This window comes from Lampetra fluviatilis, chromosome 35 (genome assembly GCF_964198595.1).
Source record: "Lampetra fluviatilis chromosome 35, kcLamFluv1.1, whole genome shotgun sequence".
Lineage (NCBI taxonomy): Eukaryota > Metazoa > Chordata > Hyperoartia > Petromyzontiformes > Petromyzontidae > Lampetra > Lampetra fluviatilis.
The window spans coordinates 11215273-11237017 of record NC_136309.1 but is presented as its reverse complement, the minus strand read 5'-3'; the positions used below and the strand labels follow the sequence as shown (position 1 = coordinate 11237017).

At 55.3% G+C, this 21745-nt stretch overlaps 1 protein-coding gene across 9 annotated transcripts in view; it reads right to left on the bottom strand.

Annotated features, from left to right (window-relative positions):
* ANKFN1 (ankyrin repeat and fibronectin type III domain containing 1) overlaps positions 1–21745 on the bottom strand; it is a 270247-nt gene that overhangs the window by 750 nt on the left and 247752 nt on the right. For all 9 annotated transcript variants that reach the window (XM_078872935.1, XM_078872933.1, XM_078872932.1 and 6 more), the window contains 13 exons: positions 20317–20426; positions 14961–15051; positions 12750–12857; positions 11244–11343; positions 10276–10408; positions 9218–9337; positions 8616–8837; positions 7714–7880; positions 7026–7179; positions 5294–5459; positions 3323–3489; positions 2392–2752; positions 269–1228 (listed from right to left, as the gene is read on the bottom strand). In XM_078872935.1, the coding sequence (XP_078729061.1) occupies positions 381–1228; positions 2392–2752; positions 3323–3489; positions 5294–5459; positions 7026–7179; positions 7714–7880; positions 8616–8837; positions 9218–9337; positions 10276–10408; positions 11244–11343; positions 12750–12857; positions 14961–15051; positions 20317–20426 (2747 nt within the window). In that variant the 3' untranslated portion in view covers positions 269–380. The remainder of the gene's footprint in view (positions 1–268; positions 1229–2391; positions 2753–3322; positions 3490–5293; positions 5460–7025; positions 7180–7713; positions 7881–8615; positions 8838–9217; positions 9338–10275; positions 10409–11243; positions 11344–12749; positions 12858–14960; positions 15052–20316; positions 20427–21745) is intronic.

The following is a 21745-nucleotide window of genomic DNA, read 5'->3' as shown; positions in this document are numbered from 1 at the left end:
TCGTTTGAGCAAGGCGACGCCTTGACCGTGTAGATTTCGAATAGGCACCCATCATCGTGACGTCGTGTTCCGTGCGAACGCCAACGCTGCGTTGTCGTTTGTCATCGGCTTTCACCTTAATTTACTTGGGGGTGATGAACTACTCGCAAGCGAGAGCGCGCGCAGAGAGTCAGCTTAAACCCCCGTGTGGGCAATGCATTCATCCAGCAGCGGAAATAGGAGAGAAAAATCCACTTAGGACGTTCGCACGCGGCTCTACTGTACTCACGTTGACGTAGGCCTCCCTGTGTAGCCCCGTCGGGTACTGGGGGTAGACCCTCAGCACGGTGGCCGCGGGGTTGGGGACCTCGTCCCTCGCCAGCTCCTCTGGCGGGGGCCCGCTAAGCCTCGCGCGGTGACCTCCGCCCTCCGGCGACACTCGAGTCCTGGCCCTGTCGCCCCCGTGGGCCGTGGTGTCCGCGCGGGCAGCTTCTGACGCCGACTGCTCTCGAGGGCCCTGCTTGCTCCTGCTGCCCCGTCCCGTGGACCGGTCCAAACCGTTGACCGGCTCGGTGACCGACAGGCTCGAGCTCCAGGCCATCCGCTGCCCGCCAGCTCCGTAGCGACCCCTCGACGAGCTCCCGGGCCCTCGGAAGCCGAGGCTTTGGCTTTTGGGGACGCGGTGGCCGCCTCCCGCTCCGCCTCTCCCACCCCACTTGGAGCCGGGCACCTCCGAGGCGGCGGCCTCCGCCGGGCCCCGGTCGACGGAGCGGCCCCGCCGGGCGGTCGCGCAGCCGTCGTGGCCCGCGGCCTCGGCGGCGGGCGAGGGGCGCGGCGCGGGGGGCGACGCGTCCCGGGCCGCCCCGGCGGGGCCGCTGCGCGTGCGCGACGGCCTCGGGCCCCCGCTCGGGAACACGCACGAGCGGGGCCGGCGCTCGTGGTCGCGCAGCACGTCCGGGCCCCTGCCGCCGGCGCCGCCGGCCCCGCCGTCGCCGCCGTTGCCGCCGAACCCTCCGGCGCCGGCGACGCCACCTCCGGCGCTCCCCGCGCCGCCGGCGCTCCTCCACGCGACGTCGCCGGCGCTCCCCCCCGCGCCGCCCCCCCCCGTGCCGCCGCCGCCCCCCCCCCGGCGAGCACTCGAGCACGAGGTCGAGCTCGCGCGGGCTCAGCGCGCTGCTCGACTCGTAGTCGCTGTCCGTGGGGAGGAACACCTCCGAGGAGCTCTCCTCGTCCGAGAACACGTGGCGGTCTGCCGACACAAGCGCATTCGTCATTAGAGCGTTCGTCCTCAGAGGGCTCGTTGGTCGCGTGCGTGTTGTTAGAGCATTCGTCGCAAAATTAATAGTTTAGGATAATGGACCAGGTGAGAGACGAAATAATATGTGATTGAATGATGAAGAATGTGTGATGGAATGATGAGGCTCGGACACCGCATCGATTAATGCAGCTCCCACCTGTAGATAGCAATCTCACGGTTCCTTCCTGGTCTCTAAACTAAAGACAGCTATACCTCGGTTAACAAAGTAGATGCGTTCCATTGATGTCACTTCGTTATCAGAAACGTCGTTACCAGAGGTGCATATTGCATGGGTAGGCATAGGGAAGCGTTCCAGGACTTCAGTGAAGGGGGGCGCTACAATAGCAAAACATCGCTGCACAGTGGCCTTCAATTTGTCTGCTGGGTTTAAAATGGTCTGCAGGGTGGACTGCGCCAACCCAAACGGAAGCGCCACTTCACTCTTCACCTCTCCCGCCTCTACCCTCCTTACACTCGGCATTTTCCGTTCACAAAGAGATCAATTCTACGCTGCGCTTCTTGCCCAGTTATGGCCTCTCGCGCTCAATGGTCGTCGGTTGGATGGCATAATGGGGGAAGTAAAATCACTTTATGATTGCAACAACAAAAAAACACGGTAACATTTAACCAACACGAGGAGCTCGAGCAATGGCGGGCGGGAGAGGGAGACTCAAGAATCTCTTCGCTGATTGTCTGCTGATAGCGTACAGTAAACAAACCCCACTCGGTGGCGTAAACAAATAGCCCTCTGTTGAATCAATTAGCATAATTTCTGAAGATATTTCTTCCTCAATTTTTTTTGGCAAAAACAGTCGTGGCTGAAGGGGGCCCTCCACGGCCCACGTTGTAATAAAGGAGCGTCGTTACATAGCAGCTTCGTTCCCAGAGGATTAGTCGACCGAGGTATCACTGCACATCCTCAAGGCTATCGTCATTTCTACGGCGTGACTAAATATCCTGCTCGGGAGCAGAACAAGAAGATGGCATCTCCGCTGCTGTGCTATTCGAGCTGTGACGGAGCGAGCGTTGCCAGCCAGGGGAGTGGGGGAGGGGGGGGACGGCGGCGGGGAGCAAAGCGTCGCGGTGGGTGGCGGCGAAGCGGCGTCGCGACCGACCCGAGCGCTTGAGCCGACGCGGCGGCTCCGGCGACGGCGCCGGCGACGGCAGGAAGTCGAGGTGGAGCGACGATGAGGAGGAGGAGGAGGGCGGCGGTGGCTTGGCTCCGGGCGGAATCTTGGCGGCGGCCTCCTCCGCGTCGTCCTCGCCGCCGTCGTCGCCGGCCTCACCGCCGTCTCCGCCGTCGCCGTCGTCCGCCGCGTCGCGGCGCCGCCGGTGCCCGTCCGGGGCGCCGCCGTCGCCGGGCCTGCGCAGCGCGAGCTGCAGGGGGACGCTGCCGCAGCCCGGCGGGTGCTTGTAGCGCGCGTGCTGCAGCGCGTCCATCAGCCAGCGTGCCTCTCGCCACACCTCGTCCACCTGCTGCGCAGCCGTCGATGACGTGCGCACGCGCCAGAAATTATCGCTCGTTCGCTCGCTCGTTTGTTTGTCCCCCTCGCCTCGAGCATCGCGAGTGTCAGGAGCTGAGAACCGCTCGCACGAGTCGTACGCGATCCATCTTACGCGCGCCACTTGACACGCCGTGTATCGCGGGGCGGAAGAATTAACGTTGACGGAACGAGTCAACGCGTCGGGACGTCAGTTGGGCTGGCACTGACACGTGCATCGTACAGACTTGTACGTTGCTACGAGCGCACCCCTCCGTCGATGCGCAGATGAAATCGGCATGAAGGCGGCTGACACGTGGACCATGAGAAATGGTGAAGACTTCATCCAGCGTTGGATTAATCATGGTTTACGATGATAACCTCCATCAACTGAACATATCCGGCACCGCACCTCCCATCCCTGCGTGAGGTCCCGTGTCCCCTTACGGGCCTTGCCTGCGTGAGGTCCCGTGTCCCCCTGCGTGGACCTCGCCTGCGTGAGGCCTCGTGTCCCCCTGCGTGGACTTTCCCTGCGTGAGGTCCCGTGTCCCCTTGTGGGCCTCACCTGCGTGAAGTCGGCCACCTGCTGCTGCCGCTGCTTGGCGACGAGCAGCTCGTCGTCGGACAGGGCCTCGCGCAGGGCCTGCTGCGACAGCAGCGACTCCAGCTCCAGCCGAGCCGACAGGCGGCAGTAGCGGCCCAGGAACGAGGGCGAGTAGCGCCAGAAGTGCACTGCACACGCAAGCGCCGCGGTGGGGAATCGTTGCCCGTCGGGAACAAAAAGCCACCAAACCCCACCCTCCTGCACCGCCCCCTCCCCTTGCACGTGCAGCCACGCACGCACGCAAAGTTCTGGATGTGCTCCAGGGAAGGGTAACATTTTTTCGGTGTTAATATTTTAACCCTTTGCCGTTCCGATGATGTACATGTACGTCATGAGTTTTTTTTCTTCCGATTCCGGAAGAAAAATGAAAGTAAAACAACTATATCGGTACGTCTTCAGACTATCATGCCACGCAATTGAAGGCGTACCGAGACTCCCACAAGACCATGCGGGAGGGCATGTGGCACGGTTTGGAACCAGCTATCATAGAGTGCCGTCTTGTCACTATGGTTCTCGGTAGTGAGTACAATTCCTTTGAAAACAGCGGCGCTACGAAACCTCTCAATATAATTCACGCTGAGCCACTCGCATGCATTCTGAGATTCGGCAATGAACGGGACATCCACCCTGCAATTTGCAGTTGTCTTGGAACGGGAAAGGGAGTACAGGCTGAACAAGGCCGGCACGTTCGTGCAGTGCGCTTGCTCCAGCACAACATATTCCACTACCCAGCCACACACTCCACTACCCAGTCACTCACTCCACTACCCAGCCACACACTCCACTACCCAGCCACTCACTCCACTACCCACACACTCCACTACCCAGCCACACACTCCACTACCCAGCCACACGCTCCACTACCCAGCCACTCACTCCACTACCCAGCCACACACTCCACTACCCAGCCACTCACTCCACTACCCAGCCACTCACTCCACTACCCAGCCACTCACTCCACTACCCAGCCACACACTCCACTACCCAGCCACTCACTCCACTATCCAGCCACTCACTCCACTACCCAGCCACTCACTCCACTATCCAGCCACTCACTCCACTACCCAGCCACTCACTCCACTACCCAGCCACACACTCCACTACCCAGCCACACACTCCACTACCCAGCCACACACTCCACTACCCAGCCACACACTCCACTACCCAGCCACTCACTCCACTATCCAGCCACTCACTCCACTACCCAGCCACTCACTCCACTACCCAGCCACACACTCCACTACCCAGCCACACACTCCACTACCCAGCCACACACTCCGCTACCCAGCCACTCACTCCACTATCCAGCCACTGACTCCACTACCCAGCCACTCACTCCACTACCCAGCCACACACTCCACTACCCAGCCACACACTCCACTACCCAGCCACACACTCCACTACCCAGCCACTCACTCCACTATCCAGCCACACACTCCACTATGCAGCCACACGTTCCTCCACTGGGATCTCTGAGATCCACTAATTGTTCACTACTCCGCGTGGTGACCACGCTGCAGGCTTTGACGCTGGGGAGACCACGCGGCTTTTGTCTGCATGGTGGCCAGGCTCTGGGATTCCCTGCCCCGTTGAGGTCAGGAACTCGCAGTCGATGGAGACTTCCAAGTCCCGGCCGTGACCCCACCACGTGTCTGACATGGTGGCCTCCTCTCTCTCTTTAGCTCTCCATCCCTTTTAGTCTTTCTCTCCCCGGTTACTTCTCCATGATATTGCTCCTTTTACACGCACGGCGCTCTGAGGTCCATTGTTTACGGGCGTCTCATACATCTGCATCATGGTTTTTTATTTTCATTATCGTAAACACGACCTTGCTCGTCGTCCACGATCTGACGACGTGAAAACATCTGCGGTGTTTCCCCCCCCCTCCCCCCCCCCGGGTGGCGGTGAACCGCGGGAGCGAGGAGGTCGTACCGAGCTCGAAGATCTGCAGCGGCAGCGTGAGGAATCCGGCGTGCGGCGTGTACGGGTTCTGGCCCGGCGCGGTGCACACGGCGTGCGCCGGCGGCATGAGCAGCAGGAAGGAGACGCCGTGGCTCAGCTCCAGCACCTCCTGCGTGTAGACGCGGAAGTCCCTCGCCTGCGCAGAACCAACACGAACGCTGCATTCCCACGACGGGAGAGTCGATTCGGCACCCCCCCGTGCCCAATGGCACAGAGTGATGGGAGTTGTGCCCAGACGATGACTGTGACTGGAGATGTAAATATATATGTCTATGGATGTATGTTGAACTTATGTCACACCATACATAGCCAACCGTGCTAATCAGAAGCACGGGGGAAGAACAACAAACTATCAGTCTCTGAGTTTGTGGGTCTCTGTGTGAGTCTATGGGTCTCTGTGTGAGTAGTGTATGGGTCGCTGTGTGAGTCTATGGATCTCTGTGTGAGTCAATGGATCTCTGTGTGAGTCTATGGGTCTCTGTGTGAGTCTATGGGTCTCTGTGTGAGTCTATGGGTCGCTGTGTGAGTCTATGGGTCTCTGTGTGAGTCTATGGGTCTTTGTGTGAGTCTATGGGTCTCTGTGAGAGTCTATATGTATCTGTGTGAGTCTATGAATCTCTGTGTGAGTCTATGGGTCTCTGTGTGAGTCTATGGGTCTCTGTGTGAGTCTATGGGTCTCTGTGTGAGTCTATGGATCTCTGTGTGAGTCTATGGATCTCTGTGTCAGTCTATGTACGTTGAACTTCTTTCACACTGTACATAGCCAAACCGTGCTAACCAGGGGTGAGGGGGATGGACAACAAACTAAACACAAAATAAGTTCTCAACAAATCAGTTTTCAACCTAGATGCTGATTTTAAAGTGCATAGTTCCCAGTGGCTTCCTAATATCGGAAGCAAGAGCGTTCCAGACGGCCGCAGAAGCGCATCCGAAAGCGCCGCGTGAAGCGGGGGTATTAGTGGAAGGCCAGGCGGGGGGGGGGGGGGGGTCAACTCAGCTCATCATTGCTCAGGGGTCGACAAAACGAGTACCACCTTGGGGAGAGGTCAACAGCAGTTGGCCTATGGATAGACTCACTCCTGCCACGAGAAAGTGGAATTTCCGCCATTGGCTCTGGAGGGCTGTCAACAGGAGATGAGCACCACTTGAATCCCCATTTGAGTCGCAAGGAGATTGCTGTGACCTGGATTGCGAGTGGAAAACCCGCCGTGGTGTTTGGAAGGGGCCAGATGTTAGCTATCTTGCCTGGTGTGCAGAAGGTCGTGGATTCGATCCTGACCCTGATGCCTGCTGCTGTTTATTTGGAGTTTGTGTGTCTCTCTCCCCGTGGTGGATTTTTCTCTGGGTCCTCCCTGATTTTTACCTCCACATTTAGAATCAACATCACCACGTGTTTAGAGTATTTGTCTGCTAGAAATTTCCACGTGATAAGCCACTTTGTTGAGCTATCATTTGTGGCCAAGTTACTTCTGAAAAAGAGCTACACAGCTCATTGGGCCTTACCTGGTATAATAAAAGTTAACAGTCGGTGTCATGATTTAGGATTGTCGCTCGAAGCATCGATTTGTTTTCTCCTCCGGTGAAACAGCGGCCTCTGGTGGCGTGGACGGCGACCATGCGCTCCCATTCACCGAGCACGTGCAAGCTCGTCCAAACAGCAGCCCCCACTGGGAGGGAGTCTCGACTCGGACACCGCCCTCACCTGCTGCAGGGACACGTTGATGCGCGTGAGCAGAGCCGGCACCGCCGCCGTCAGCTGCTGCTGGAAGACGGCCTGCGGGCCGGCCTCGTGGCCCTCGCCCCTCCACGCCGCGGGGCCCGGGCCGCCCACGCTGCGCAGCCACGCCCACTCCTCCCTGATTGGTGGACACCGCACGCACGCACGCACGACACTTTTAACCGCAGAGGGAGACCACCACGGAGCACACCACTGCGTGCGTGGGTGTGTGCTGGAGGGGGTCCAACTGCAGCGGCTGAAGTCTCCACTGCGGCTCGGTGGCTAGGAGATGTTAACTCCCTCACCTGGTATACAGTAGTTCGTGGGTTCAATCCCGACCCTGACGCCTGCTGTATATTTTTGAGGATGCGTGCATCTCTCCCCGTGGTCACGTGGATTCTTCTCTGGGTCCTCTGTGTTTTCCCTCCACATTTAGAATCAACATGACGCGTTTAGAGTGTTTGGCTGCTATCAATTTCCACTTCATTGGGCTGTCGTATGTGGCCAGCTCTCTTCTGAACAAGAACTATACAGCTCAGTGGGCCTTACCTGGTAAGAAAAATACATATTTTTTAGAATGGGTGAATATTGGCAAGCAATGCCTCACTGCCAGGCAAATCCAAAAGCAGAGTGGCTCCCACTGCGACTGAACCACCACGCCGAGGTCACCCACCGTGACACGTTGGGGTTGTCGCGGATCTTGGAGTGGCAGAGCATGTTTGGCATCTTCTGCGTCACGAGCACCTTGATCTGCTCCACAGAGCTGCACAGCTTCAGGTAGCCCAGGTAAAGGCCCGGTTCCAGCAGCTGGCTGCTCATGCGCTGGTACGACACCTTCTCCTGTGGACGCATCGACGGGACGGAAGGATGAGCTCAGCTAGCCAAGGCAGACGCACGCTAGGGCTCTGCACAGGGGACTTGCAGCCAAATAGCTTCAAACCTCTCCCATTTGCTCACCCGCCAGAGCTCTGCTGTCCGAAGTTTAGCGCCGAGCTGATCTCAAAATGACAACAATCAGCAAACCCCCAAGAGCAGGACGTTTTCTGTGAGGTCAGCAGGGACCTGGGTATAAGGTGACAGGGCCCACGCTATTTTCCTGACTTCACGTTGTCCCAAGTCAATCATCATTTTCTCCCGGCTCAGAGAAAGGAAGGCCTGACTGATTCCGCGGCTCATCTCCGTGTAAATTAATATTCGGTTTTCCAAGGGAAGTGAATATTTGTTCCTGCCCACGAACAACTGTTCTGCTCAGTTCTCGTCATGGTAAGGACCCAAATGGTTGGCAGGAAAAAGCCAAATGCCATTGAAATTAAAACAAGCAACTGGGTCACGTAAGTTTATAAAGCGGTTTTAAAATTATGGCTTTTATTCGTAAATTTCATGGGTATATTCATATACTTATATACACGTGAAGAAAGATTACTCTCTTGCCATGCCGAATCAAGGAAGGGAAACCGATACTTCCCCAAAGTTTGTTCCAAGCTGGGGGGAACGAACGTTCCCACCGCTGGGAGAACCGGCGTCGCTTGGCACGGTTACCGTTCCCGTAGCGACGGCGGCGGCGCTGGCGGCTACCTGCAGGGTGATGATGAGGGCCTCAAGCGCGGACGGCTCCTCGGGCGTGGAGAGCGACTTGCGCTGGCTGAGCAGGCGCGACACGGGCTGCCAGCGCAGGCCGCCGGGCGCGTGCTGCAGCGGCTCCGACACCTCGCGCAGCGTCAGCAGCACCGCGTTGCCGTGCCGATCCTTGAGCGGCTCCAGGTAGGCGCGCCCGAGGTCGCTCACGCCCAGCGCCGCCTGCGGGGCACAAGCTCTCGCGCGTCATCCTCAGCCTCCCCTCTCCCGAGCTTTCGCAAACGCGCCGCCCGCCGCTTTAGGGGCCACCTCGTGAAGTTCGCACGCTGACCGACTGAACCGCGACCGTGGTTGAGCGTTGAGATGCACGGCCCTCCGTGCATCTTGCCGAACACCGTCGGAACGGGATCGAAAGAAAAAACTGATGACGTACACGGACGCACGTACAGTTCGAAAGAAGTTCAACATGAGTGGTTTTTACTCTTAACAAAGATTTCCTCGTGGAGCCTACACAGACTGTTGGGGCAAGTGCTGTTAACGAGCGGCACATACGATAGCCAGCGATGACCCCTGACCCCACCACCCCCGCGCACCCCCCTCACCTGCATGTGCGAGACGGCCACGAGGATCTTCTGCCGCGCCTGCAGCGCAGAGGAGCACGACGAGAGCGACGACATCACCCTGTGGCGGAGCCAGTCCACGTCGTCCCACATGCACGAGACCTGCAAGTGGCACCGAGGCAGCAGCGCCGTGAGCCGAGCGTGAGCGGGTTGGCGGGGTGGCGGGGTGGTGGGGTGGCAGGGTGGTGGGGTGGCGGGGTGGCGGGGTGGCAGGGCGGCCACGCGGCTTGATGGCCGCGGAATTCGCATTCACATACACCGAGAGAGATCTCCCCACGTCCGGGCCTGCACCAGCCATCCAGTGGCTGGACAGCTTTGTTGTCGTCATAGGCCGTGATCTATCCACTGATGGATGAAGCCATCGGCCCACCTCTCACGGTCCTGCGATGCCGCAATCGATTTAGCACTCGACATGTGACCCAGTTTCGTTACTCTTTGTCCGTGGTGGAGTCCCTCTTGGGAGCATTCCGCCCCTCCGTGGACTGCCGCTCCGTTTAAAACGGAGCGGCATCGACCCTCCCAGCTCACTTAATTTACGTAACCAGTCAACGTGGTCCCTCTACCGTTGAGTCTGTTCTCTATTCCGTGTGCTCCTCTTCCACACTCGCTCACCTTTCAGCCTTTTGTTCCCCTGTGTGAAGCACAAATTAAATGTGTACGCACGTCACCCGACACCCGTACCACAAACTTGATCATCGATACGAATCGATGCGACATTCCGCCCCTAGTGCGACGTCGTGCTTTTCGTTTGTGTTGCCATTTCTTAATTTGTTTATTCTTTTGTTGATTTTGCTTGGGAGATGGGTTTTCATTCGCTTGGTAGTAGCTGTATGTTAGATTTGGTCCCCTTAAATATCAATGTACAGCATTGTGGGATGTTATTGGCATGACACTATATAAAATGAAAGTCGTATTATTATTTGGCTTGAACGATCTGGGGGAGCCATGGGTGAAACGACAGGACATCTGTGCAAAAGAGCTTTATAGCTGATCGGATTCCTCCAGTATAAATAAACATTCTGACTCTGATGATCTCTCACCTTAGCGAACCACAGGAAGTCCTGGGAGATGGAGCTGGAGCAGGAGTCGTCCACCTCCAGCACAGGCAGCTGGTCCTCCTGAGTGACGAGGACGCTGTCCCCGTCGAAAAACACCGATGCCAAGTACAGCCCTCTGTCACACAGACACACACACACAGACACACACACAGTCACACACAGACACACACACACAGACATACAGTCACACACACACAGACACACACAGACACACACACACACAGTCACACACACAGACACACACACACAGACACACACACACACAGTCACACAAACAGTCACACACAGACACACAAACACACAGAGACACACACACAGACACACACAGACACACATACCAGGTACAGCCCTCTATCACACAGTCACACACACACACAGTCACACACAGACACACATATAGCCACACACACAGACACACACAGACCAGGTACAGCCCTCTGTCACACAGCCACACACACACACAGACACACACACACACAGTCACACACACACACACAGACCAGGCACAGCCCTCTGTTACACAGTCACACACACACACAGTCACACACACACACAGTCACACACACACACAGACCAGGCACAGCGGCTCGTAATCAAGCCGGCGCGCGCAGAGACGTCGCGTTGGTTTTATTCACAAGCACGGTTCATCCGACTGGCGACGAATCCACCCCACGGACAACACGATCGTGAAGCGTAACTAATTTAGCCGGTAAAGTCACGTAGAATGGAAATAATAAAATAATACAAATAAAACAATAAAGTTCTCACGAGTTTTCGATTGCAACACAAGCAATCATCATCAGGTGTGAAAACCAGAGCAAGAAAATTAGAAAAAGGTGGCGGTTTTTTCAAATTATCTTGCTGTGCTTTTCACTGCTTCATTGCGACGAGACGCGGTTAACGAAGAGGTGAGCTGCTGCGCACGCGGAAGAAAACCCTCGCGGCCTCACCTCTTCATGCTCTTCACGAACTTGGTGTTGGAGTGGAACAGGTGCTTGAGGCTCTTGGAGACGGAATGCTTGCGGCCGGCAGCCTGCAGCTTCGCGTTCGCTGTTGCGACGGGCGGGAGGCGGATTAATCAATAAAAGCGATCGCAGACAACGACCCCCGCGTCGCCGCTCGAATGTTGCACCCCAGCGGGCGCGTGCCGACTGGAACTGATTCAAGCGCCGTGGAGCGCGCGTGAGATCCGTCAGATCGTTGAGCCACAGGGGGGCGGCTGCGAGCGGCTTTGGAGTCGCGTGCGGCGTCTCCTTAGGGACTGGCTTCGTGGCCGTTGTTTATTTAGGAGCCACCGTCTCTCGTATTCACCACCACAGTGCATCACGGATTTTGGAATATTGAAGGTTTTCTTTATTTGCGAATTTGAAGAAAAATTATCTGCTTGTTAGTTTGGATGCTGATCCCTGGTCTACACTGACTCTGAAGAGACACTTAAAGGTAACTCTCTTCCTTAAGGGCTATCAACTTCTTTCTTAAAGGCTTTTGAAATATCGAGGCTTTTTTTTTGTCACCGAATTCTAAAAAAGTCGCTCTGCTTGTTATGTTGGGTGCTGGCCCCTGCTTTAACGTGATACAGTTTATATTTTTAAAATGTTAGATCGCGTGAATTTAAATGTGTCGTAAACCCACCTCCACCCGACACAACCGATTTGCAAAGGTTTGTCTCGTGGAACAAAACGTGCCAACGAGTTGCTCCTTCAGCACCCCCGGTTGCGAGTTCGAGGGGTCGGTGTTCACGGCACATTTACAATCACGTGACCTACGTGCCTGTTAAATAGACCCTTTTAACGGCTCATGCCAATTGGCGTCGCAGTGAGCCCAATCGCGCCCCCTTCCCTCCCCTTACCCCGGGGGCAACAGGCCTCTGTACTCCCATACTTCCTGCGCTTTGTAATGGACTCCTGTTCAATAACAAACAACAAAAATACTTCCCGCAAATTGTATGAAAATTATACATTTAGGCTGCTCGCGAGCACGTATTGAGCTGGGCGTGACACGCGCGGAGATTGCTGTACGGCCCGAAGCCACAAGCGGTCACCTCTCCTCCGTTGGGGTTACACTGCAGAGCAGTCGCGGCTCTCCGCTGGCACGCTACAGCCCCGGTCCACGCTCGCAATTGAGATTCGTTCCGCACCTCTTGATCAGCACGGTTGGCTACGTACGGCGCGAAAGAAGTTCGACATACGTGCGTCCCGGCCTCCCGAGCCCTCACCTGGTTCAACAAAGTCAACTCTAACCGCGTCTCCCCGGTGCCGATGCTGACACACGGCTGGGTCACACCGAGCCCGGCAAATAGGGGTCGTGACCTCCTCATCGCTCACAGGGACGGGCCAACGGGGGCTATGGACAATGCTTGGTGCAGAAAGCCCCCCCCCTGTGTGTGTGTAGCGAGCCCCCCTGTGTGTAGGGAGCCCCCTACGGCCCCCAGTAAAGGGGGGCCGCGTTGTTCTCACCCTGCGTGTCCCCCCACTGCCAGGTGAGCTTCAGCTGCCGCAGGAGCTGGTCCAGAGCTTCCGTGCGGTCCCGGCTTCGCGCCGGCAGGCACTCCAGCTCGCGCCAATCTGAGTGCAAAAATATATACACACACACACGTTAGTATACACAGACACACGTTAATATATACACGCACACGTTAATATATACACACACACGTTAATACACACACACACGCACAAATAGAGATCAGTAAGCAGGGTGTAGTCTATACGCCCGCACAACACTGGACAAACATTGCCAGGGACGGGCAAGGGTGGAGAGGGTTGATGGCTATTGTGGTGGAGGGATGGATGACGATGCTGAGGCAAGGGTGGAGAGTTTCCTTCTCTCCTGCACCTCCGATTAGCACGGTTGGCTACGTGCGGTGCGAAAGAAAGAAGTTGAGTGTCGCTCATCGCGTACCCAACGTAGCACTGGCAATTCCGCGGCCTCGTCCTCGCGCAAGCGTTATCCACCGACGACGGCGTTCCCGGCGACGGCCGCATCGCTCCGTCACGGCGCTCACCTCGGAGCCATCGCAAGTTTCGCGCGGATCCGATGGTGCGCTCCTCCGGCTGGAGTGGAGGCAAGCTCCGCTCGTAAAAAAACCTCTTAGAGGCCGGCAATCGATGGCGGTGGAGCCGGGGTAGAGCGGTGACGTGTGTCGTCGTTCTTCCCTCCCGTGAGCCATTTCTGTAGCGACTGCCACAGCTGTCAGGAGAGACCGTCTCTCTCTGACAGGTGAATGCGCCAGCGATGAGCGGTTCACCGTCGTGAGCGGTGACGTGGCCCCCACGTAAGGCGATTGGCTTGAACTCTACTCACACCGGGAGGAAGGGTCCCCCATTCAGCGCTGTAAGCGAGCATGATATATCGTTACTACCAGGGTCCTGCCAAGTGTTTGCAGTAGCGGGGGCGGGCGATGGTTGCTCAGTCAATTTCCCAAATGAGTCATTTGCGGTGTCATTTTTCAAATTTGGAACATTTTGGACCATGACGGCCGGCACGTAATGGCCTGGCTCTCACGTATTCGGTGCGAGCTGAAACCGCGCCCGGCCGCCTTCGCCTCCCCCGCTCGCTAACGTCGTGCGTGCGTGACATCATCGGGCGCCCGGTATTTGAGGTTGAGTCGACCTCGGGGGCATGGCCACGATCGGCATCGGATAGAGTCCACCGACGGGTGGGCGTGCGTGTGCACCGTGGGATTCGGAAATGAACGCGCGTCGCTGGAACGGAATTGCATTGTGCCGACGCCTCAGCCTCTACTTCCCCACGCACGCACCGCTGAGGTCCGATCAGATTAACCTTTCCAACTGTGCCACACAAAAGGTCAGCACGGCAAAGGCCTCCGCTTTTAATTTGCTGTCATTTTTAAATGACTGCGGTTAAGAAGGGCCGGAGGTGGTGCCACGGGGTGGGAGGGGGGGGGGCGGCGTGCGGGGGGAGGGGTTAGGCGATGTAATTGGCAAATTCTCGTCCTTTTCCACGACGTGAGCTCAATTGTTCATTGGCCCAGTTTAATTTGACCTATACTCTTTGGTTCTTTCGGTAAAGTCACGTAGGTATAAAATAAAAATGTATTTTATACTGAAAGAACCAAAGAGTATGGATTCCTGCAGTCACGAAAGCTTCAAATCAAGATTAATTTGACCTGTTTGGGTCAAAGGGGACGAGGTGGCCACTGGCCTAGGCGGCACCGGGGCAGCCGAACCCAAGTTCCCGTGACTCAGGACCGGGCCTCGTCCCAGCGAGTGGCTCCGTGATCTCCGCCTGCCCCCCTCCCCCACCATCATTTCCCTCTCCTCCTTTCCCTCGAAACTAAACGCAAAAAGCAGTTCTAAAGAAATGTGGTTTCAACTTGGATTTAAAAGTACACGGCTCCCAGTGGCTTCCCAATATCAAAAGGAAGAGCGTTCCAGACGGCCGCAGAAGAGCATACTGAAAGTTTGGCGATGCGGCGAGGGTCTTTGCTCGACGGCTCGCCAAAAGCCGCTGCGGCTGCAGCGAGGATGACCGGGAGTTGGCGTGACGGTTCGCGCACCTCGACGAGACCGTGCGAGGTGTCGTGGTTACGTCCACGGCAAGCGAGCCGTGCGTGACGAGCGAGCCGTGCGTGACGAGCGAGCGCGCACGAAGCCGAGCGGGCGGCTCCACGAGCGAGGCGGAGGGGGAGAGACGCGGGGACTCACTTGAGGGGATGGCGAAGGCGGGGACGGAGCACTGGGGGGGTCCCCAGCCCTTCATGTTATAGGCAGAGACGCGCACGTAGCACGGGACGCCCTGTTGGAAGGAACGCGCGCACACGGACACGTAAGCACGTGAAACGTATGTGCGTATGTATGTTGAACTTCCTTCGCACCGTACGTAGCCAATCGTGCTAATCGGAGGTGCGTGGGAAGGACAACAAACGAGGCACAAAAGTCAGGACTTAATGTTGTTTTAATCCCCCCAAATATTGAACAATAGTCAACTAAACAATTTTTTTTTATTTTACTGGGTAAGGCTCACTGAGCTATATTGATATTTTGTTCAGAAGCGACCTGGCCACAACTGATAGCTCAACGAAGTGGCTTATCACGTGGAAATGTACAGCAGCCAAAGACTCTAAACACGTGATGTTGATTCTAAATGTGGAGGGAAAAACCGGAGGACCCCGAGAAAAAATCCACGCGACCATGGGCAGAGAGACACACAAGCTCCACGACCCCCTGTATACCAGGCGAGTTCGTTAACATCTCGCCACCGCGGTGATGAGATGCTAGGCGACGATGCAGGGCCTTTAGTTGGGACCTTGGACCCCGGGGCCATCCCAGATTCTGGCAGTTTGAGGTCGTGATGCTGCAATCTGAGACCATAAATTGAGTGTTTGCTCACAGACGAGTTGGCGGTCAGCATTGAAGCAAACCGTGCTCATGGGAGGCGCGAAACCACCGCCACACACGATGGGAAACGTCCCGGACGGTTTGTCGGCAACGCTGGGACTGAGCACAGGGCGAACTACCGCCACGAGCACCCTGCTCACCGACGCTGCCGACAATTCTCACGGACACGTAGCTTGGGGTGGGCTTTGCAGGCTCTATATTGGTAAAGCGTCACTCATCACTCGAGAAAAATAGGAGCTGACAAGTTAAGTTAGGAGAAGAAGAAATAATAAAAATAATCTGGAGTTTTACTGCTGGATTGAGCGTCCGTCAGAAACTACAGCTTCAAAAACAAGGATGTCAACAAGTTGCCTAAACATTATGGGGGGCAGTGGGCACGATGTAAGACTCAGGTGTGTGAATATTTATTTGTAAAAAACCAAAAAAGACTAAAAAACAACGCTCTTGGTTCACCTATAACGCGTAAAGCACAGTCCCTGATAACACGTGAGATTACGGACACAGGCTGAACAAATACTGACGTGTGTGAGGTAGCGTCCTTGCAACCGCTTATTCCTACTCACGAGACGTCGTTCAGTGCACTTGATTGCATCATATCCAATTCGCATCCGCATTGTATATTTTTAAAAAATCCCTAATACATTCATCACATCCAATGTATCCAATTTGCGATATGGAAAGACACGGTGTTACGGGAGAACAGACTTAGCTGTGGTAAACATCATCTTTCAAGCCCTCTCTGGAGCACTGCTGGGATGTACACGAGAGTCGCGCGCGTGCGGCGATTCTGAATCGGCGTTGCGGGAAGCAGTGTGGGATCAGCTGATCCACGGTCTGTGAATTGGCGGTGCAGGGTGCAGTGTGGGATCAGCTGATCCACGGTCTGTGAAGTGGCGGTGCAGGGTGCAGTGTGGGATCAGCTGATCCACGGTCTGTGAAGTGGCGGTGCAGGGTGCAGTGTGGGATCAGCTGATCCACGGTCTGTGAATTGGCGGTGCAGGGTGCAGTGTGGGATCAGCTGATCCACGGTCTGTGAATCAATGGTTCAGAGGACAGTATGGGATCACGTGATCCACGGTCTGGCTCTGGTGAACCGCAGTCAGCGCAGGTAACCGGAACGATCGTCTCGATTGTCGCGCAGTTGCAGAATCCATGCCCTGCAAACTCGGGCACGATTGTAGACATGTGAAACGTGATCAGTTCCCCGTGAGTGGATACTGCACTGAGCGGCGATTAACGCCGTTCCCCGGTTGCGTCGCTCAGGGCATCCGCCTTCTCTCTCTGCCCAAAGCCTTCCCCTGTTTACACATAATTTCTGCTTTGCGGCCGAGTTCATCTTCAAGCGCTACACGTGCTATGGCCGACTCAACAGATTTATTTAAATTGACAAATCGGCGCGTTGTTGCGCCTCGGGCGAACACCGCGGCACCGCGTGTACAATACGGCACAATTATTCAAACGTCTCCGGTAATTTAATGGGTTGTAAAGATGCAAACGCTGGGGAGACGTATCGACCAGCCTCGCTTCAGCTTGCTCCCCGAGGTCTTAAACGTGGTGCGTTTTTTTTTTAAACCATTCGGAGTTCGCCGCACGAGGAGGCGATCTTCGTTCGCCGCACTGCATTACGACGAGGACGGCAGTGGGAACGTCGCGCGATCTTCTAGAAATTAGAATCCACTAACAGCCGCGGTGGCTAGGAGATGTTAACTCCCTCGCCTGGTATGCAGGACGTTGTGGGTTCGTTCCTGACCCTAACGCCTGCTGTATATTTGGAGTTTGCGTGTCTCTCTCTCTCCCCGTGGTCGCGTGGATTTTTCAACGGGTCGTTCGGTTTTTCCCTCCACATATAGAATCAACATCACGCGTTTGGAATATTTCGCTGCATTTCCACGTGATAAGCTACTTCGTTGAGCTTGTGGCCAGGTCACTTCTGAAAAACAGCTATATAGCTCAGTGGGCCTTACCTGGTTAAATAAAAAGTTTTTTTAGGGTTTTTACATCACAGCCAAGCTGATAGCTGCCCTGGCCCATCATCTCCAGCGACGTGTGTTTTCGTGTCTACGAGATACTTTTTTGGGTGGAAATTGCCGGAAACAATCGCTGCTACGACCCCCAATATCTGTGAAACACGACCAAAAATGCAGGGTAATCATCGTGGCCACAGTCTCTTAACTTCTTTCTCACAACCCTCCGGCATTACGTACATTACAGGGTAAAATAAAAATAGTGAGTCCTAGTTTAGTGTGCCTGTGGCAGACGTTTCCCCTTGCCTTTCCAACACAACACGTGATGTAAGAATGCGTCACTCTTATCAGGAGGATTCTCTCAGGAACCGCCTCCACTCCCGTACAGCGGTCGTGGGCACCTACGATGAGCACGGGCGGCTACGTACGGTGCGAAAGAATTCCCAACCGTACGCACGCACGTACGTACACATGGCAAAGCAAGCGGGGGGATGTTGGGGCCACCGGGCAAAACGGAGGGTGACGGCACAAGAGGGCGCTACCGGAGAGCGTCTGCACCGCACTGCTCGCTCGCTGTCTCTCCGTAGCTCACAAGCCACGGGGAGCAGGAATCAAGACAGTTTAACAAATTAGTCGGCTTTCGTCACCAATATTATCCATAGGAGGTTTTTTTTGGGTGACGCAGCCAATTAGTAAGGTTCGTCACGCCAACAAAACATGCCGATTTGTTACTTGTTCAGGACACCGGTGTGTTGGAGAGTTTGAATTGTAAAATGTTGTGGATTCACTCACACCGGTGTGGTGAACTTGTAACGAATCGGCATGTTGTGTTAACGTGACCATATTTACTCGTTGACTGTGTCGGGTGGTGGTGGGTTTGACGACACATTTATATTTTATGCGATCTAACCCAAAAACCTCTATTATGAGTAATCAAGGCTTTGCGGAGCGTGTCAGCAGGAGTGCTCTCAGCGTAACCAAGTCAATGAACGGGGAGCATGGCGCTGGCGGTATAAGCCCACCGTTTCAAGAGCGCACCGTACGTAGTCAACCGTGCTAATTGGAGGTGCGGGGGAAGGACAACAAACTCCATACACGCGCAACAACAAAAACCCACAGTAGACGCATTTATATTCTTGCACATGGCAATAGATACCAATGTCGCGTAGTAGCGGAAGTGACGCACGGAACATTGGACGTGATGAATACAGCATCTAGATTTTTTCGTCCTTACCCCACACCTCTGATTAGCACCGTTGGCTACGTACGGTGCGAAAGAAGTTGAACATACACGCGTACGTATGTAACAATAGTGCCTGCCTTCTGCTTCACATTGGGGTTTAAAGATCCCGTGACGTCGTTGTGTCACAGTGGCGAGATGTTGACTACCTCGCCTGACAGGAGGTTGTGGGTTCAATTCAGACTCCGACACCTCCTGTATATTTGAAGTTTGCGTGTCTCTCTACCCGTGGTCGTGTGGATTATTCTTCGGGTCCTCCGTTTTTTTCCTCCACATTTAGAATCAACGTCACCACGCATTTAGAGTGTTTGGCTGCTATGCATTTGGTGGCGGTGTTGATAGTGGGGGTGATGGTGATAGTGTTGATGGTGGTGGTGGTAGTGTTGATCGTGAAGGTGGTAGTGGTGATGGTAGTAGTGGTAGTGTTGATGGTGGTGGTGGTGTTGATGATGGTGGTGGTAGTGTTGATCGTGAAGGTGGTAGTGGTGATGGTAGTAGTGGTAGTGTTGATGGTGGTGGTGGTGTTGATGATGGTGGTGGTAGTGTTGATCGTGAAGGTGGTTGTGGTGATGGTAGTAGTGGTAGTGTTGATGGTGGTGGTGGTGTTGATGATGGTGGTGGTAGTGTTGATCGTGAAGGTGGTTGTGGTGATGGTAGTAGTGGTAGTGTTGATGGTGGTGGTGTTGATGATGGTGGTGGTAGTGTTGATCGTGAAGGTGGTTGTGGTGATGGTAGTAGTGGTAGTGTTGATGGTGGTGGTGGTGGTGGTGTTGATGGTGGTGGTGGTAGTGTTGATCGTGAAGGTGGTAGTTTTGTTGGTGGTGGTGTTGATGGTGATGGTGGTGGTGTTGATGGTGATGGTAGTGTTGATAGTGATGGTGGTAGTGTTGATGGTGGTGGTGGTAGTGTTGTTGGTGGTGGTGTTGATGGTGATGGTGTTGATGGTGATAGTGTTGATGGTGGTAGTGTTCATGGTGAAGGTGGTAGTGTTGATGGTGGTTGTGTTGATGGTGGTGGTAGTGTTGATGGTGATGGTGGTGGTGTTGATGGTGAAGGTGGTAGTGTTGATGGTGATGGTGTTGATCGTGAAGGTGGTAGTGTTGATGGTGGTAGTGTTGATGGTGGTGGTGGTAGCGTTGATGGTGGTTGTGTTTATCGTGAAGGTGCTAGTGGTGATGGTAGTAGTGGTAGTGTTGATGGTGGTGGTGGTGGTGTTGATGGTGATAGTGTTGATGGTGGTGGTGGTAGTGTTGATAGTGAAGGTGGTAGTGGTGATGGTAGTAGTGGTAGTGTTGTTGGTGGAGGTGTTGATGGTGATGGTGGTAGTGTTGATGGTGATGGTGGTGGTAGTGTTGATCGTGGTGGTGGTGGTGGCGACGGTGGTAGTGTTGATGGTGATGGTGGTGGTAGTGTTGATCGTGGTGGTGGTGGTGGCGACGGTGGAGGGGGCGAGGCTCACGGAGGGGAGGTTGGAGATGCTGCACTTGAGCACGCGGAGGTCCTCCAGCACGCAGTCCCCGCTGGGCGGCGCGAAGCTCTGGCTGCTGCTGCTGCTGCTGCTCCACTCGACTGCACGCGGCGGGACACGGCGAGCATGGGCGGGGGGGGGGAGACATCGGCCCGTAGCTCTTAGCGGTAACTCTTAGTGGAAACTCTTCGCGGTAGATCTTAGCGGTAACTCTACGTGGTAGATCTTAGCGGTAGATCTTAGCGGTAGATCTTAGCGGTAACTCCTCGCGGTAACTTTTAGCGGAAACTCTTAGCGGTAACTCTTAGCGGTAGATCTTAGTGGTAGATCTTAGTGATAGATCTTAGCGGTAGATCTTAGCGGTAACTCATAGCGGTAGATCTTAGCGGTAGATCTTAGTGGTAGATCTTAGCGGTAACTCTTAGCGGTAGATCTTAGCGGAAACTCTTAGCGGTAACTCTACGCAGTAGATCTTAGTGGTAGATCTTAGCGGTAGATCTTAGCGGTAACTCATAGCGGTAGATCTTAGCGGTAACTCTACGCGGTAGATCTTAGCGGTAGATCTTAGCGGTAACGCTACGCGGTAGATCTTAGCGGTACTGTAGATCTTAGCGGTAGATCTTAGCGGTAGATCTTAGCCCCACGATGGGCGGGTGCTTGTGTCCACCCTCAAAAGAGTTGTCCGTTGCTCGTCGGCTCTCTTGAGGGCGGACGAAGGTAACGTGACGAGGTGAGGAGCAGCTGGATGACAGGCAGCGCTCACGGGCGGCTGCATTGTGGCAATCTTATCCGGGCCTGAGGGCAGTGTCTGGGACAAACAAAGACCCCCTGCATAGCCTTTAATAGACTGTCGGGGCAAGAGTTGTTATCGAGCGCCCATGCAGGCCGGCGCCGCGAACGAAGGGGTGGTTGTGATTGGCACCATGACCAGCCGCGTTTGTCTCCCCAATGCCGATGTTTACATACCACGCCAGGTACTCGGTTTAAGGCTGAGTCGACCTAGGGGAGGCAAAGGACAGCCTCAGGTATATGACTCGCTGCTCATGTTAGCCGTGGTCGCGAATTAAACTCGGGTTGCTGGCTTTGTGATGGAGTGCGATAAGCACTCCACCATTCACTCATATCCACACTCATATACTGTGGAAACATACACAAAGATCCCCCATATAGCCTTTAACAGACTCTTTGGGCAAGTTCTGCTTGCGAGCACCGATGACGGCCGGCACAGCACACGAGAGGGTGGGTTGCAAACATCACGCCTGGCCGCCTTTGTCTCCTAAGTGACGATGTTTACGCACCACACCAGGTACTCATTTGAGGCTGAGTCGACCTAGGGGATGCCCAGGACCGTTTCAGATCATCATTCACTTGTGTTGGCCATGAGCGGGAATCGAACTCGGGCCACCGGGTTTGTAGCACA